Here is a 19,384-nt window from a genome sequence, read left to right as displayed (position 1 = left end):
GAGGAATCAGCTCGCTGAGTGTCCCTGGGGACTTTAACCTAATACACCCTTTCACCATTAGCCGGCATAGCACCACAAGTAGTCACGCGGTTCAGCTCATTAAAGCCGGACAGCTTTAACCTCTCGGGCTTCTCGGCCACTTCAATCCCGAGCTGGGCTCCACAAATATTTCCTGGAAATTCTCACATTCTTCATCTGGTTGCCGTGCCATGACCAAAGCGCTCTTGATGTGACATCTGGTGTCATTTTGGGAGTGAAGCAGAGTGCATGCTATGATTTAGTCACAGGGTTACTGTAATGTAAAGTGCTGTACTGTATTTATTTGGCTTTTTTCCTCACGAATCAAGAGTTTGAATCATTGGCTGCCCATTGACAACGACAGAGGGCTGACAGCGCATGATGGCAACTATTTTGATAGTCGATTAATCGTTTAAAGACATTGTTAGCCTGAAAGTTGTCAAATTCCTCCTTTTTTAACCTCTTAAAAGTAGTTATAATTTTTTATTTATTTTATTTTTATCAAAAAGAGAAAACAGTACAGTGTATCACAAAAGTGAGTAAACCCCTCGCATTTCTGCAGATATTTAAGTATATCTTTTCATGGGACAACACTGACAAAATGACACTTTGGCACAATGAAAAGGAGTCTGTGTGCAGCTTATATAATAGAGTTAATTTATTTTCCCCTCAAATAACTCAAAATATAGCCATCAATATCTAAAGCCCTGGCAACAAAAGAGAGTACACCCCTTAGAAACTATGTACATGCCTAAATGTCCAAATTGAGTACTGCTTGTCATTTTCCCTCCAAAATGTCATGTGACTCGTTAAAGGAGTGCTGTCAGCATTGCTGCAGAGATTGAAGAGGTGGAGGGACAGCCTGTTAGCGCTCAGACCATACGCCGCACTCTACATCAAATTGGTGTGCATGTCTGTCACCCCAGGAGGCAGCCTCTCCTGTAGACAGTACACAAGAAATCCCGCCCGTCTCATCAGACCATAGGACATGGTTCCAGTAATCCATGTGCTTTGTTGACATGTCTTCAGCAAACTGTTTGCGGGCTTTCTTTTGTACCATCTTCAGAAGAGGCTTCCTCCTGGGGTGACAGCCATGCACAACAATTTGATGTAGAGTGCGGCGTATGGTCTGAGCACTGACAGGCTGACGCCCCACCTGTTCAATCTCTGCAGCAATGCTGACAGCACTCCTGTAAAGAGTCACATGACATTTTGGAGGGAAAATGACAAGCAGTACTCAATTTGGACATTTAGGGATGTACGTAGTTTCTAAGAGGTGTACTCACTTTTGTTGCCAGGGGTTTATACAGTATGTTAATGGCTATATTTTGAGTTAGCTGCACACAGACTACTTTTCATTGTGTCAAAGTGTAATTTTGTCAGTGAGGGTTAGAGTTAGGTTGGGGTTTAGGGGTTAGGGTTTATAGACTTAAGTATCTGCAGAAATGTGATGGTGTAATCACTTTTGTGATATACTGTATATATTCTCCTTTTTATTTATTTATAAAATATATGTTTTAAATTATTATTTGTCAAAGGAAAATATATTTGAAAATAAAAAAACATTTTCTGTTTTTTCTATTCTTTGATAAAAGAATTTGCTTGATGGTGGCATGGCTCAGTCGTAGAGTAGTTGTGTCCCAACCCAAAGTGACCATGTTAAAGTGTCCATTAACAAGATACTGAAACTCACATTGCTCCTGATGCTGCTTGATCAGTAGGTGAATGAGGAAATAGAGTCAAAGCGCTTTGAGTACCTTGAAAGTAGAAAGGTGCTGTACAAGTATAAGCCGATTTAAAATGAATCTAAATGAAATATTTGCCAACATCTGATTTAGTTTTGGAAAACAATGATACATTTACATACTAGTAGTTACAGTATATAGTATTCACATACCAACTTTTCTGCACATTTCCAGCTATGTTCATTGCAGCGCAAGAATACGCTTTTCCTTTATATGCGCAGTTGTTTGTAAATGTACGATAAACTACTGTGCCCTTTTAGGTTTTGAATTTTTTTGTTTTACATTCCAGATTTTTTTTGCCCCATTGACTCAGTTACTGCCATCGACAGTTGGATGTCTAATTAATTTTGACTGGGAGTGAATGATGAGTCGAATTAAACTACGAACCTTACTGCTTATTCCTGACCAACAAATATAACATGGCTGATTTAGATTTCTTCTTAAACTTCACCACAAAGTTGAGGGAAGATGCATTTAGCAACCACGTGCTTACTTTGTGACACTTACGAGACATGCCACTAGAATATTTATTGGCAATCTAACAGTCAAAAATACGGAGACAAAGATATAAACACCTTAAGCTGGCTGTGGATGCACATGTTTATGTTGCGAGGTCCCTATGGCACGGTTGTATTTGCAACAGATGACAACAAGGGTGAGAATGTATGCTGCACTGTATATTTTCTGCATCCCCATGTGGTGTTTTGTGTGCTAGTCTGTCACTTGACTAAAAATGAATGAACCCCTGGGGTTTTGTGTCTACCAAAGAGGTGTGAGCATGAGTGTATGTGTGTCCCATGGGCTTTATGGGTGCCCAAAGCTGTCATTAGAACTCTACAGCAGCACTGTATCCCAAATAGGACTTTTAGCTTTTTCATTGACAATGACTAGAAAAAACCTCTTATCTTGACCAAGTGTCTTATATTATTGTGTGGCTGTTAGGTTATAAATTCCTACAATATTAAATGACTTATTAATTATTAATTTTATAAAGTTTTGACATTTTCTTGCATTGTAGGAGTTGTTATTTTGCAAGGTTGGCCACTGACATTGCTCCTAATTGGAGTCAAATTCTGTTCAGAATGATTTTAAAAGGTTTGTTAAAAGCCTTAAATTTCACTTGATTTAAAACTGTAGAAACCTTGGATATTATGTACACATTTCACAATTACATTTCACCTAAAACAGTAAAAAAAAAATGCAATTTTGACATTTTTGATTATTTTGTTGCTGAAACTTCTCAGACATTTGAATGAGAAACATTCTGTTTGACAAAACAGCATATCCAAAAGATGAAGATGTTGATCGAGGTTTTGTGTTTCGAGAAATTTGATCGGTTAGTGTTTTCTTTTTTACATTTGACAACTTTGTCAACGTTCACGTTTCACAGTGCAGATAACGTTTACTTTTGTACAACAATAGTCTTTACGATCATTCATGATTACAGCCCTCTCAGGTAAACACACTCGCAAGTGCTTATTTAGATGAGTGTGCAATTACTCGTCAGCGCCTCACTGTAAACTTTTCTATGTGTGTGTGTGTGTGTTTGAATTTTTTATTGCCTTTGCGGGCACTCGACCAACTCAGGATGTTGTTACTCCCAGGGAAAATAAGAGTTGGGAGGCTTTCTAGGCTTTTTCACACTCAAGCTGCATTCATGGGAAAATAGCATGAGGACAAAAATGTTGGTGCATGAGGCTGTTGCAACCAAATTGAAATGAAAATACATCTTTTCATTGTCAATCGCAGTGAAATAAGGTAGTGGAGGAGAATATCCTCGTCGGAAGTTCATTTTAGGACTGTATTTGACAAGTTTGCTCGTAATTGGCATCAAAAGAGGATTTTAGAACACAAAAGGTATCTGAAGGCAACATTGTAAGTCCCGTCACATCCTTTTATGTGGTTTAATCAAGTGACATATCAGACTTTTAAAGACATTTTTAAGACCACTTAGAAAATAACTTGATGCCAATTCTGTGGCAAATTTCATGACCTCAACTGTTGAAAATTGAGATATTGCAAGCATTTTTTGTTTTGTTTTTGGGCTTCTGATTTCAAAATCACATGTATTTGTTTTTTATGTAATGTAATGTAATGTTATGTAAAAAATGAGGCGATAGCATATTTATATGGGTTTGCGTTCATAATTACACAGCAATTGTTGGATTAAATTAGAGAACTTTGCCTAACCTCTGCTATATGAATGCACTGATTAAGTGACTTGCGTCGCTCCGCTTGCATGTTATGAAAAAAAGAAGCCTGTGTGTGTACTTCTAGCCTCTCTTGTGCCCGCCAGACAGCAAGCTGCGGTCCTCACTGCATGCTTGTGGTGCACCATGCTGTCCCAGTCGTGGCCTCCCTGCTGTTACACAGGCCTCTCTTGTCTGTCACTTTCTCTTACTACGCGCAATCCTCTCTATGTGTGTGTGCATATTGTGTGGATTTAGAGATGCAATGTTTTGGGGGGCGGGGCTTGGGACTTTTCACTGTAATACTGCAGACAATAAGCCTTTTGATGCATCTCGGAGTGCCTTTGTTTCTGCTAATGAGGACCAACGGGCCGGTGGCAGACAGAGTTGGGAGGGGTCAGAGGGCGAATAAGTGAATGAGAAAAATGCACTCATGGTTACTTGATGATCTGGCAATAGTTTATTTCAACGCCAAGCCACATTTTTAGATGGAGGGTTGGTGGAGCGCTTATCTGCTCGGCTGAGACTTTGGGGCCGTTGACATGGTGACTCTCCGAGAAGACAAAAAAATTTCATGTTGGCATTTATATGGGCCCGTCTTCATTCGAACAATGTTGCAATTCCGCATGAAAACGATGTAGTATTCATACCAGGCCCTAGGGGGCAGTGCAGATTTACAAGGCGACAGCGAATGATACACTTTGACCCCACCAAAGTTCCTCAGCCCGGAAAAAAATATGCCCGACCACTCGAAGCGATGGCATTTTTCTTTTGTTCAAAAAGACACAAAGATGGAAACATTCAACATATTTAATTTAAAATTATTATTAAAACAGTAAATTAAAGCCGACATTCTGCCATATTTGCTGTTTTTAATGTTTAGTAGCACCGATGCGCACGCCCAACGTGACGTGTACGAGTGCTGACGTTATAGGCGCGGTGTCGCGCCGCGGGAGCCTTTGATATGCATGCCGAGATTGCCCCCTCTCAATCCCCCGCAATCGAATTCTTCCACTTTGGAGGCAGGATTCTGAATTTTTCGTCTTCGCCGACACCATATGCACGCGAGGCCACTCAGCAACACAGTCATTGCGTCTTCGTGTCGCAGAGCCGCCATGTAAACTGCCCCTTTCTTTCAGATTCTAATCAGCTTTGTAACTTTATCGGAGAGCACGGCCTTATCTATGAACGGCGTTCTGTGTCAACAATAAAAAACAACTGTTTCTGGTATTCAGACATTCTCTGTGAATCATTATTTATGTAATTTTTTTCTCTGTTGATTTTGCATAAGTTCAAATTCTGTTTAACGTTACAGTGGCTTGAATATTAAATATTCTATCAACTCATTGGCTGCCATTAAGGGCGAGTGACATCGAATCCTGAACTGGGAGGTTTGGCAGCGATCATTCGCCAGCCCTGGTTTGGGCGTCTATTGTCGCCAATGACAGTAAATAAGTTAAGGTTTTTTGTTGTTGTTGTTCTTTAGTGTAATATTTTACATAATATTTCACTGTAACACGAAAAACAACTTTTTTTTTTTTTTTTTTACTGTTGTACAGAGTTATCAAAACAAACACTACAAAAATCATCTGTTTTCCATTTTAGTACATTTAAGACTGTACTTTTTTTGTTTAACTTTAGTCAAGGGCTCTACTCAGTAGGCTACTTGTAATAAGTTCTACTTGAGTGCAGAGTATGAGTACTTTTGCTGCCTCTGCCTGCTAACACAGCGCCCTATCCTGTTTACATACAAAGAACTCTATGCTAGTCGTTGTAGCAGTCACACCGAGGCTGTGGTTTGACACCCATTGTCCCCTCTGTGATAGAGGTAATGAGGAGCAGATGAGTGGCAATGGAGGACAAGAAAGGGAAGGAATTCCGCGAGCCGTTATCCAGGACAAAGGCGTCGGGTTTCAAAGACGCGCCTAGCCCTCCTCTCTGTTGCCAGACTTTTGTCCCTTGGGGCTATAATGCCATTATGGCATCAAGAGTGCAACGCCCAGTCAGCCGGCCAGCCAAATACCCTGATGGAATCCCGCTCCCCCAAACCAAACCTGAGACCCCCTTCTGCGCTGCTCAGATTTCCCCTTCATAGCAGCAGCTGAGCGCTTGGCCTGCCTTTTCAAACACCAGCGTGGCCCGTTGATGAGATCTTTTTTTAAAAGACATTATAAATATCCCGTCCTCTCTCTCCTCTTGTTAACGGGGGTAGGTGGATCTGATTTCCAACAAAACTGCTCCGGGGGTCTCTTAAAGGAGATATTTTATGCATTTATTTCACATTTTAAAACCGTTTCCAGGTGTTTCAGTAACATGTATGTGACATTCATCCATTTTCTATGCCAATTATCCTGATTAGGGTGGAGCCTCCACTAACAACAAAAAGTCCAAAAATCCAAAATATATCCTGTTTAATCTGTGCCTGCAAGCTAATAGCAACACAGGGCTCTGCTGTTGATCAAAGCCCTCTCGAGGGTGTCCCAGCAAATGCCTGCTAGTAAAAAAAAAAAAAGAAAGAAAAAAAAAAGAGAGGGCTGGGGGAGAAAAAGAAAGAGGAAAAAAGAAATGGCATTTATTCCTTTGAATAAAATCTCTCTGAGTAAGCACATGCTGCTGCAGCGGCCCCCCGTTTGCCACATAGAGGGAGGGGTAGGACAGGGATTCAATGTGTACACCACTCTGCTGACCTCAGCCACTGCACTGTATGTGTGTGCACGTGTTGTTATTTCATGTGTGACACATATCAGGGAAAAAGATATTTTCACACTGGATGTTTCAAGTGAAACTCCTAATTTGGGCTAATAATGATTGGTGAACTCCCGTGAGGCACTTCCTGTTGATTTGTGGGACAATACCGGGTCACCTCTTGTTGATTTCGGGTGCTTCCCTGTTGATTTAGGGCTATTCCAGGTCACAGCTTGGTGATTTTCTATCACTCCCTGTTGATTTGGGGGCATTTTCAAGGTCATTTTGTATAGATTTCTGGGTCACTCATGACATTTTTTGGTCAAAAATAATGAACACCCACAAAAATTTCTTTGTGAATTCGTATTGAAAGTCTATGAGAGTGAATGGAAAGGTTTTTGTGGGTCTTTAGTAGGTATTGAATTTGCCATTGGAATGAATGGGGCCAAAATGGGGATGTTTTTGACAAATTTTAGTGGAACCGTACATTCTTGGTGAAAACCAAATACTTTACAGTCTTGGTCTGCTTTGATTTTGTAATTTTTTTCTAATTTAAATAATGTGAATCAGATTAAAAAATGTGAGTCTAGTAAATACATTCGGTAACTTTTTTTGTTTCGCTTTTTCTTGGGGTGAAGGGTAAAAAAAACCCCACCCCTTTATGAGCAAACCATGTGTTCTTGTATTCTTTTGGGCAAAAATGTTGCCTGTGAATCCGTCAAAGTGCATGGACTGGGCAGTACGTTGAGAAACGGGCAGAGTTTGGTGAATTAATTTTATATGTGTGATGTTTTGACCACTTGGACGCATATGAGTTCATAATACACTACGAGCACCACAATGAACGTGTGCAAATAAGACCTGGGGTTTGTTTGCAACAAGCCCAGTTTGTGTTTTTAACTGCGGGAGACTCTGGCGGTGAGCATCTAAAAAATGTTTGTGGGGGGAAATCTTTGCAGACGCTGCCAGTATAGCCACAGTCATCCACTCTTGACACCCACGCGGGCCCACACAGGCACAAGACGAAGACTTTGTGACACAGACGCGCTGCAGAAGAATCCAAGAGCTATGTGTGTCATGTCCCTCACCTTTTGCCTTTCTTGGTTCTGCTCACTTTCACTCACACTCCCAAAATGGAAGTTTGAACAAATTAACACCTGAATTTCAAATTCAAACGTAGATGGTGTTAAAATACCCAGGTTAACATTTGGCATATGGAGAAGTGTGGAATTACGTCTGTGCAATCTGAGCTTTTAAATTTTGAATGCGGTTCAGATCCAAATTGATTATTTGAATGATAGAAATCTTTGGAAAACATAGGGACAGCAGTGACATGGAGAAACGTGAACCAGATTTGGAGTTGAGAACCACTGTACGTGAGTCTTTATTTACACAAGTGTGAGTACTTTTGCTACCTCTCTTCAGTGACCTCAGGATATAAAAGTAAAGCATTCCTCACATTGGAGGGATCCCAGGTTGGCTGTATTTTCATCCCAAGAGGGTGTGGAGAAGGATTTATAGTTCACCCAGTTGCTTATTCGCTCATTGGTTCTTCCATTAAATCATGCTAATGTTGGCGTTGATGGCGGTGAATGGGTTAAATAATAAAAAATGAGACGTGTCGTGACCAGAGACGACTGACAATGAAAGCAAGATGGAACACTCAGCTAAGATTTAGCAGAGATCTGCTAAGAACTAATCCTATTGTGTGTGAAGCAGCGGAAGGCGGGATGCACACAGGATGGTATTAATGCCTTAACAGCATCAGGAAAGATCAGCAAATACACTCAGATATGCTTGCTAAGCAACAAGATCCTTTTAGATAAGGGTTTCTATCAATTTTAGGGACAAACGACACTTAATGGCCAATTAAACCAAAGACATCAGATTTTTTTTTTTCTTAAATACCTATTTTCAAGAAAAGGTCACACCTACCATATTTTCCCGACCATAAGTCCCACTCATTTTTCAAAGTTTAGCTATGTCTGCAACTTATACTCAGGCGTTATTTACTGTATATGTTTTTTTCCTCTCAATTGTGCATTTTTTTGCTGGTGCAACTTAGATTCACTCCTGTGTGGCGTATTTTCCCCAAAAATACAGTGCTCCCACGCTGTCACATAAATATAGAGTGGCTAGAAAACATACAGTACAACATCCGCACGTAGAGGCCTCTTTTGAGTGTTTTGCTATAGTGTTTACTCAGGTTACGCTGCATTGATAGTGTAAAATAGAGGGACTTTGAATTGCTGGAAGTATGTCGGCTTTCCTCAAGAGACTGGGATGGGCCTGGAGGTAATGGATCTGTACGCATAAACCAGGCAACAGTGACTCACAAATATATACGTACATATCAGGTTTAGTGAGGATGTGTAGGGATAGATGTGTTGTTTAGGTTATCAGTTTTTTGATTAGCGCAAACAAAACAATATTTGTACAGTTAGAAAAGAACTCGTTTTCTACTAAATACAAAGTCTATGTGTGAGAATAAGCTGTACAGAGAATAAAAGATGAATGGATGTTGTATTTTGACCGATTACAAGTACTTTTCGTCACACAAATCACTCCTTATCTGTAAGGCAGAACAATACAAATTTGGCAATTTTCTACTAGTACTTACAGCTACTTAGCGTCAAAATCCTACCAAGCGACGGCAAGTGTAATTTTCTTCTACCATATAATTTTTTACGTATTTCAATTCATTTCTGTGTAGAATAAAAACAGGCATCAGTGTCCTGTTTTCTATGTAGTGACCAGAGGTTGAATAAAGAACAATAAGGGTAAAGTTTGACTGAGTGGAGAAAGAATACGTCAAGAGGCCTCAGATCCTCACTAACTTCCCAAACGATTGTTCTTAACACGTCTCGTTCTTTCGTGGAACAGGTCATGTGGCCCATTTCGAGAGCCTGTACATCAGACATGTCCAAAGTGCGGCCCGGGTGCCAAATGCGGCCCGTGGTCAAATTTCATCCGGCCCCCAGCCTCTGTCATAAGATCAGTAACGTCTGGCACGCACATAGACTTAATAAATTGGTAAGCAGTACAGCTACCAGCATATGAAGTAGCTTACACACTAAATGCTGCTCCTCATTTACCCACTAAAAGGCAGCAGCACGCTAAGCAACATTACCCCGTGTGATCCTTGACTTCCAATTTTCTAAAATGGCGACAATCAACAACAAAAAAAGTTGACTGCGACGGCTGACGCTTCAAGGATAGGTGGAAATTGGACTATTTCTTCAATAAAATACGCAACAACTGTGTCTGCCTCATTTGCAAAGAGACAGTCGCTGTTTTTAAAGAATTCAATGTGAGGCGATATTACCAAAAAAGACACGCTGATATGTACGACAAGATTACGGGGAAGATAGGCAGCGAGAAATTGAAGCAACTTTTGAAGCTAGTTTAATTTCACAGCAGCAGTATTTCGCAAGAGCCCGAGAGTCGAAAGAGAATGCTAGTTGCGAGATTGTTGAAATTATAAATTAAAAAAATAATAATAAAGCAAATATGACACACAGAATGGCTTGCTAAAATTTGCTTAAATATATTGTTCTGCGTAAAGGACGTCAGCCAAGATTTTTTACCATTTTTACCACACCAAATCTGGCCCCCTTTGCAAAAAGTTTGGACACCCCTGCTGTACATGGAAATCCTCCTTTCGCGCATACGACAATACAGCTTGCTCCGCGAGGCTCCACCCTATGTCAACTCTCGCACTGGCTGATGCTCGCCGTCGCTCGCTATAATCGGGATATATTGTTCTAATTCTGCACGCAAAAGCCTCCAAAGCCTATTAAAATGTGAATGGCGGGCACAGAAGGGTGCTGCTTAGGGCTGAAGACTTTCCTTTTCTCCATGGGGATATTAGTATCGTGTCAAGTGGAATCCACTTGCCGCATTAGTCTATGTAAAACCGGCTATTGTTTGCGATTATTCCCAGAAGCATATATAACAGCAGATATAACAGAACGGTGCCTACAGACTTAATGCACTGTTGATAAACGTTGGTCCCCATTGAATTCTGTATATTTTGCAGCCTGTGTAGTGATGTACTAATGGCAGGTAATATTAGATACACAGCTGTGTGTTGAAACTGGATTATGACTAAGATTGAGGGAGGATTTAAAGCTGTTGCTCTCTTGTTTACACATCATGTCAGCACGCAGGCTATTAGCCTATGATGTCACACTTTTAAGGTAACTGACTCAGCTGTTGCCATCCTGCTTACCAGAGTTTGGGCAGCTAAATCAGACTTTATTTGCCAATTTTAGGGCTTGTTTGTCTTTTCTTATAAATATATATATATATATACAATTAACTTTACAGTGAAAGATTTTGAATTTATAAAAGTTATTTACTCCCACCTCACTACACACTATGCAGTTTTTCCCCCCCAAAAATTGAGCTGAACTGAATCATCCCTCAGTGTAAACGTGGATCAAGCGCAGAATTTACCCTATTTTTGTTTTCTTTGTGTCTGCTAGATGAACAGTTTGAGACTCGGAAGGGAGCCAAACAGCTAATCTGACTCCCGCTATACCAAAATTAGCTCTAAACCAATCAAACGGGCACTAACTACGTAATCTTCCTCACTCAAGCTTTCAAATATCAGGTAAACAAAACATGGGCCAATGTACAGTGGGGCAAATAAGTATTTAGTCAACCACCAATCGTGCAAGTTCTCCTACTTGAAAAGATTAGAGGGGCCTGTAATTGTCAACATGGGTAAGAATTAGTGGTTGACTAAATACTTATTTGCCCCACTGTATATGGAGGTGCACACTCTGACTAAATCACACTAGCACCACTATATCTAATCAGGCAAGTTAATGGACAGAAAGTATGCCGTCAAAACAAATCTTAACACATTCTAGCGCACCTACCCTCAGCTATGGGCTTGGTACCGCTCCCTCAGCCACAGGAGTGTCGCCACGTACAAATACAAAAGATGTACATAGCCAATAGACACATGTAAATGAGATAACAAGGAAAGCATTGACACAATTTGCACAGGGAGGGCCGAAGATTGCCTGCAAAATGCATATAGTTATTCTTTTGATTTAGCAAGGCAGACCATTACATTTTTACCGATTTCGATGAATTAGAGGCCATTTGTTTCTAGTCGTTCTTCCGATCCGTGGGGAACAGTTGCCTGGTGGTCGACACTGAAAAAAGTTATCTGTTATTCATTCATATGGAAGTTTTACCAAGTTTGAGGACATTTGTTGATCAATCGCTTAAGAAATATAAAATCCTTCTTACTCTGGCCAAGATAGACTCTTCCACCAAGTTTTACAACAGTGTGATTCAGTCTTCAAATAAAGATGGACGGACAAACAGATGAGATAGCAGGGGATGCCAATGACGAACCGTGTTACAGCAGAGCAACACCAATTTGCTTTTTCCAGATAGTCGACATGCAGGAGTCATGTGACTGGATTTTGAGTGGATGGCAGTCACACAGGCTCAAAAGACCCAGCCGTGAACTGCGCACATAAACACTACTTCAAGCAGCCGGAGAAATACCTCCATCCCTCCGCCTCTCTGAATTGGACCAGTGCCTGGGGGAAGGGGCAACTGATGTCAAATGGTCCGCAGTGGTTTCCCCTCACAGACTTAAAGAAAGAATTGCATAGCCTCATCTGATAAGACTAATAGAACTGTTCCCCGACCAACCACCCACCCTGTGTTTCTGCACGCTACATGTTTTTTTCAGGCTTTGCCGTAAAGAATTGTGGCGCCCGTCAGAGAGAGAGGCCAGACCACAACGATGAGAGGCTGAACTGTTTTCGAGCTCATTCTCACCCAGGAGATTCTCAAGTGTCACTGAATGATACTGACCTCATGATTGAGTTAGTAAAGCCTATAGTTTTTAATTCACTGAAGCGCAGCGGGCTTTTGCCAACAAGCCAGCCCACCTCTTTCTCTTCTCCCCCTGCCTCGACCATACCTTTTGTTTTCAACACTTCCTCTGCCACTCTCCCCATCACTCCTCCAATCAGTCTGGGTCAGCGGGCCTTGCGAAGGTCAGTCACTCTTTAGCCCAACAAAGAGGGTCATGTTTCTTCCATCTGCAGATGCTTACAGCGGAAGTTAAAACGGGGTTCACAGTGCACAAATACAGTTCTGAACCAATTCCAGTTGAAGGTGTCTCACCATTCGTGGATGAGGTAATATTTTGGGGACAATATGTCAGTACGTTGTTTTAAACATTTTATAAGCTACTGTCTTGATCCTAAAATCTAGGTGATGTATCAGTTTACCCCTACTTCAGATATTGATTGGTTGAGATCTTGTGGTCTCAGGGGAGAAAAAAACAGAGTTACCGTTTACGTGGAAGAGCAGTAACCAGGAAGCATAAAGGAGAAAGAAGCAGCAGATTCTGAGAAGTAACATATTTTTCTCTCATGGCCTTATTTAAGAGATCTGTTTGAAGTTGCCAGCTACAACAGTGATTTTTGGAACATGTTTTGTATTTTGAACCAACCTAAAACCCACTAACTTCTGGCAATCGAAAATTAATGACGGGGGGAAAGCACCGTGTGTGTTCGTACTGCTCTCAGTTGAGTGGTACAATTTGCAAACCGGATTATTTTCTGAGCAGACATTGGAGATAAAATCCAGAGAACCTATGTACACTGCTTTACACAAGGCAGATTGGCAATTACCATTCCGTACGCAACTATAGCACTCATTGGCAACTTTTCAGAATAGGGTTGGTGGTGTACAATAGGTTGGCATGTCTTGGCATTCACACACAAGCGAGTCATTCACTTATTGTCAAACGCTTACCCTCACTTTCTATTCACTGAGTCAGCCACCAAGTTTCCCATGGTGTCCTTGCATCGCTAAGCATTGGTTAGCGTGTGTGGTTGTCTTTCTCATGTCTGTTAAGCCTCTAACCTTCTTTCCCTTCTCAGAATTAGCATAAGAATCCCCCCAACCCCCTCCCATGGACCTCTCCCCTCACACAACAACACAGAAGAAAATGGTTCAACTCGTGATGATTGTTTACCCAGCGGTACTGGCTTTGCGCTGGGCATTAGCACAACGCCCACTGGTGTTTTCACTGTGTTTAACGTATTAAAGTGCTGCCAAGTTCACTCAGGCGTTAAGCTAAACGATTCACGTGAATATCTGCACCCGAAATCGACCATTGACTTTGTTCTCATGACTCACCATCAAAGAGTAGCCTGAGCCCTTAAACTGGCCCCCACCAGGAACCCTGGCACTGCACCCTGTTTGCGCAGGTGCCCATCCCATCTGCTGCCCTTTGACACACAGACCCGCCACGTTTCCCTCGAGATATCATAAACAGTTGACCCCTAAGATTGGGAGCTTTAGATGATCACATGGCGCTCGACAACAGATGGAGTTTACCACCAATCGATGAAATCTACACCTTGACCTCATCGAAAGGCTCTGTTTTTCTAAAAAAGGCTTTTAAAGCATGATTATTTGTCTTGTAGTACAAAACTTAGATGATGTCATGGCAGGGTACATGGCCAGCTTAGTTGCAGCAAGTATTTTTATTTTGTTAGTGAGTAAGTAAAATAGATCTATCTAGGTCAAAGACCGAATTTAATTCTTAAAATACGTAAACATTTTGTAAATTCAGGATATAAATGCACCTGCTGTAGTGTCATTATTGTTACAGGTCAAAACCAAAATTACCGACATCATCTTTACTTTGAGGAAAGAATGCAGGCCGATCGTGCAAACCACAAGTAGACGTGGCTTCATTATTAAGTCAGTGGTCAGTCTGACACCTGAGGCAGTGCATTCTTCCTCCAAGTAGGAGCAGATGTTAAAGCATGGCATGCAAAAGAACTCTGGATCAGATGTGTGCTGAGGATTTTTCCCCCACTTTTCCTTACTGGTGTGTTTTTGAGGACAGGCACTCGGTAACACAATCTCCATGCCTCCCCATCAGTGGTGAGACAAAGGCTGTGGTTCTTTGCTTCATTAGGTGGGGATACACTGCGAGTGGAGGGGAGACTTCTCGGTTCGAACCTAATCTCAAAGACACTGAGAAGAACAGTCTCTGGCTTCGTATGTCAGTGGGTCTTCGGGACGCCTCAGTGTCTTCTTCTCCATTTATTTATGAGCCATTGCAGTGCCAAACATGCTCTCATGTGCAAAAATGTTCCACAGTTGGGAGGGCTTGGTTTGTTTGCCTTAATATGAACACATTTTAAAGTTCCCTACACGTTTGAAACCAAGGGTTCCATGCCAGGATTTAGGGGATTTGTGTTTTTATATTTCTCTCATGGTATTAGATGCCTTCATCTCACCATTTTCTATAGCTAATGTTCTCTTGAGCTGGAGTCCAGCTTAGCTGACTTAAGATAAGAGACACAAGGTACACCCTGGATGGATATAATAGGCAAAAGTCAAAATCACACCTATGAACAATGTAGAATCTTTTGCAAAGTATTTGCATATCTCCAGACTGTTAGGTAGATCTGATAATCACCACTCATGCGTGAAGACTGTCAGCACCTATTATTGCGATATTCTATTTGGTCAAGAGGTAATTCAATCTTGAATGGTCCCCTGGGAGCCAACCCAACAACCCAGGTGCCAAGATGTACTGACAAAATTGTATTTTTTTTACAAAAGCACTTGTCTACCTGACAGTGGTAATGGACCATTGTCCATTTTTAAAAATACAGAAACCATAGTACTATGGTAGGTTTTCACCACTGTAAACCCATCCTCAGAGAACTAGGCTGGACTGCCTGTCGCATTTGCTTCATTTGTCTGTAGTAATAGACCTCCCTACCCCCAAGTGTCTATTTGCTCTGCCATGGTGGTATGGACTTGAGAGGGGGGCTGGGGTTCTCCTGCTAAAAGATAAACAGCTCAGTGTTGCTCTGTCATCAGAGCAGTGGTAGAGTGTTTGCTGCATAAACATCCAGTTAGCTGTCACACACCTGTGGGGTCCTTTAATATGTTTTCTTTTCAGGTTACAGGTGAGTTTACATGCAGCAGGTGTTGATTCCTGATGGAGATGTGTATGAGTGTGTCATCATCCATCCATCCATTTGTGTATGTGTGTTTAGCAATGCTGCCCAGCCTGGTTCTGCACCGTACTTCTATTCGTCCATACCAGAGAGGGTTTTACTGTGGGGACTCCAGCCTGACGTACCCCTACAAGAACAGCACCGTGCCATCCTCGGTGCTCACTTCTGTTGGGTTGACACTGCCCGCGGTGTCTGTAAGTGACCCAACCCCACAACGAGCGCCCTCTGCATTGGGGAACAATGGAAAGCAGAAACGGGGGCTTCTTGAAAACATTTTGACCATAAAAGCTTATAGAGGTGAAATTAGTCACCAGCAAAGTGCAAAGTGACATCCTCCGGCCACCGACTTCTGTTATATCCCATGAGCCCGTAGTGCCAGGGCGCTCCTTGTGCTTTCTCCTGTTTATGTCCGTGTCACTGACCTGGTACTTTCTCTCTCTCCTTCTTCCTGTCTTGCCCTCCCTCTCTCTGTTTTGTAGCTAGCCTGCCTTTCCTGATCATTGAGACTAGCACCATAAAGCCATACCAGCGCGGGTTTTACTGTTCGGACGAGTCCATCCGCTACCCACAAAAAGAGGGCGACACCATTAGCGATGCCATGCTTTGTGGTGTTGGCATTCTTATTGCCATCATCTCTGTAAGTCGACCTACACACTTCCCTCTATTTTTTTCCTTCAATGTAAGCCTTTTACTCCCCTTAACTAGCTATTAAATGACAGTAGCTCCACCTTAGTCCATTATGCAGAGATGGGAACTCAAGTCATTGTGACTTGGATTAGAGTCACTGTTTCGATTACTTGCGACTAAACTTGGAGAGAGTCCAAGACTTGAGACTTGATGTTAGGGTCCGCAAATGCGGAAACAAGGTTGGACAAGCAGACAACAACTGAGGGATGCGTACAAGGGTTTATTTAATACAAAAAAAAAAAACAAGCGATCTCGCAAAAGTGGAAATAACAAAACAGGTCTGTGACAGCAGGTCGACAGGGTTCAATAATGCTAACTTGAGGGTAACTAAGGCAATAGGCAGAGAGCCCAAAAAATAAATGAAGACACTCAAACACCTGCAAGAGGTAGAGGATACAAACGAGAGCAGCAGACGAACAAAAACCCCACGTAGGTGCGAAACAAGTAAATGCAACGAGACGAGAGTACGAGATGTCAAATGGCGATCAGCGAGAAAATATCTCAGCACCCTTCTCTTAGATAGCCTGCGTTTATAAATTACTGTTGATGAATTGGAATTAGTTGCAGATGCGATGTCGGGAACGCTCCCACAGTAACATCTCTGTAACAAAACAAAATCTGACCAGCAGCACAATGTGACACTTAACTTGAAGGGCATTGGTAGCTTGAGTTGTCTTGGGACTTGGCTCATCACAGGACTATAGGTAACCCGTGACTTGACTTGCAACAACAAAACGACTTTGGACTTGCTTGAGAATTGTAGTTCAGGCCTGAAGACTTACCAGAGACCTGCAAGCGTGCCTAGATCCCATCTCTGCCAGTATGTTATCATGTAGTCCGATGCTATAAATGTGCTTTACATGTCCTCCTCCTTCCATATTTCCTAAAACATACTCCATCCACTTTGAATCATCAAAGCTATTTGTTCCCCAAGTGAGTCAGTACAAATGAGAAACCCCGCCACCCCTTCCTCAAGCGTCACAAGTGTTTCTGTGTGTGTTTGCCAAACACTAAAGAGTTTTTACCCATCGTCATAACTTATATGCCAATTGCCAGTGTCCCTTTGCATGACATGGCGGGTGAATTGTTTCATACTTAAGCTGCTAGTCACCCAAGTTAGCATGAAGTGTTCATTCCAATGACCCAACTCTTGTTCCACCGACTTAGAAGGGAAGAGAGAAAAGGGGAGGTGTCAGGGTTAGTGGAAACATGCTTTAATGACATGCGGTTGGGTTTGTAGGTGTCAATTAGTGGCACATGGTCAGGCTAGATGATCTTTGCAGCACAACCTCCCATCAAAAGTTCCCAGACAGTACATAGCACTAGCTCAGCTCTTCTTTCTGTGTGCTTGTACGGTTTAGCTCGTACACGCTCATGTGTGGGCAAAGCTGGCGTGTCTCGCGCAGCTGTACTCCATTAGCGGCGTCTGCTGCCATGCCGACGGAGTTCCTTTGAGTCTGTACACTGTACGAGCCATTCCATGTATGCCATAAGGGAATTCCCTGCTGTGTCGTTGGTTGTATTCCTTACATATTATCCCAGATAAACACAAATATGCAATTAAGAAGACAGAAGACTGAATGTAAGTGTTGGCAGTCTAAATAAGCTGTTAAGGACCGCATTGGCCTCTTGGGAGATTAATCTCCACTGATTTACAGACAATAGCACAAACACACGAGTAAATCTCAGTGTTTGTTTGCTCTGGCTGTGAGCTTGCCAGGTGACCACCCATTAGGCAGCGATAGGTGTGTTTATCAGGAGTAACACATACTGTGCTATTCTAATAAACAAACAGGAGATAGCATCTTCGTCTTGCTAGCATGTCTGAGTCCAAGACGACGGTCAGGTCTATACTCTGGAAGTCGGAGACTGAATCTAGCGGATATAGTTTTAACGATAGAGAGTGGTCAGCATGTCAGTTAGACACCCCTTGAGGTGTGGAGGTGATTGACAGGCCCGTGGCTCGAAGGCTAGCTCAAGCTTAAGCCTTCCTCAAGTACAGACAGGGCCTTGTCATGGGGCCTTAGGCTATATAAAACCACTTTGGTTGAAATACCGCAGGACTCATAGGGAGGTTCGTCCACCCCAACTAATACCATTAGTACCATTTAAGTACCATCAAAGTCAGGGCATTCATGGTAGAGATATTAACCCAAGACGAGAAAATTTCGTACAGTAGGGCTTTTAACGGTCTGTAAAATGCTCTTTGTATGTTTAGGCGAACCACACCTATGAACACACCTTAGGAGAGGAAAGGGGCTTCATATTTCATTACATTGGCTTCATCCATCTCCATTAAAGGTCCCATCATTTTTAAACACCCGTTAATAATCTCCCATCACATTCAAACTGCCTGAGGGAAAGGCAGGCCATGCTCATTGTGTCTCTATGTGTGTGTCTTTGTGTGATTGTCGCTGTTGTGTGATTTTGAGATGGTTTCTTGCACGAGTCAACGTCATAGCGCATGATTGTCTCTGAGTCACAGCTTCAGCCAATCCTTTAGAGATCAACTAGTCCTCTCTTTGTAGATCGTGATCGGAGAATCCTACAGGATTCACCAGCTACATGAAGGGACTAAGTCCTTTGTAGGAAACCCATATGTCGCCGCCTTCTACAAACAGGTCAGTACTCGATCCGTTCACTTAAATGTGATGTGCAGGTGACATTCTCCGTAAAATGTGTGATGCTGTCTCACAGATAGGCGTGTTTATCTTTGGCTGTGCCATTAGCCAGTCATTCACGGACATTGCCAAGGTTTCCGTGGGTCGAATGAGGCCACACTTCCTGGATGTGTGCAAGCCAGACTTCACCGCCATCAACTGTTCGCTCGGCTACATCACCGAGTACACCTGCAGTGGGAAGGACAGTGACGTGCAAGAGGCCAGGTGGTTGGAAACATTTTTAACACCATGATCCTCGGTGTTTAAACGTGTTTGTTAGAGGTTTAATTAGACTATTTACCTTTATTTGTATTTTTTTTCAAATGCATTGTTCTAGGGTAATCATTTTTAACTCCTTTATGTGACATACA

The 19,384-nt window shown here is 42.1% G+C and overlaps 1 protein-coding gene across 2 annotated transcripts in view; it reads left to right on the top strand.

The window, feature by feature from the left end:
• The window catches only part of plpp3 (phospholipid phosphatase 3), a 53,058-nt gene that overhangs the window by 6,928 nt on the left and 26,746 nt on the right, over window positions 1-19,384 (top strand). Inside the window, exons 2-4 of one of the 2 annotated variants that reach the window (XM_057840610.1) lie at window positions 15,706-15,860; window positions 18,882-18,974; window positions 19,051-19,238. In XM_057840610.1, the coding sequence (XP_057696593.1) occupies window positions 15,706-15,860; window positions 18,882-18,974; window positions 19,051-19,238 (436 nt within the window). Of the gene's footprint in view, window positions 1-15,705; window positions 15,861-16,145; window positions 16,304-18,881; window positions 18,975-19,050; window positions 19,239-19,384 lie in introns of both variants that reach the window. The other variant, XM_057840609.1, reaches the window with a different exon arrangement.

Source organism: Corythoichthys intestinalis, chromosome 7 (genome assembly GCF_030265065.1).
Source record: "Corythoichthys intestinalis isolate RoL2023-P3 chromosome 7, ASM3026506v1, whole genome shotgun sequence".
Lineage (NCBI taxonomy): Eukaryota > Metazoa > Chordata > Actinopteri > Syngnathiformes > Syngnathidae > Corythoichthys > Corythoichthys intestinalis.
Note: the sequence above shows the minus strand (reverse complement) of the source record. Positions and strands in the feature narration are given on the sequence as shown.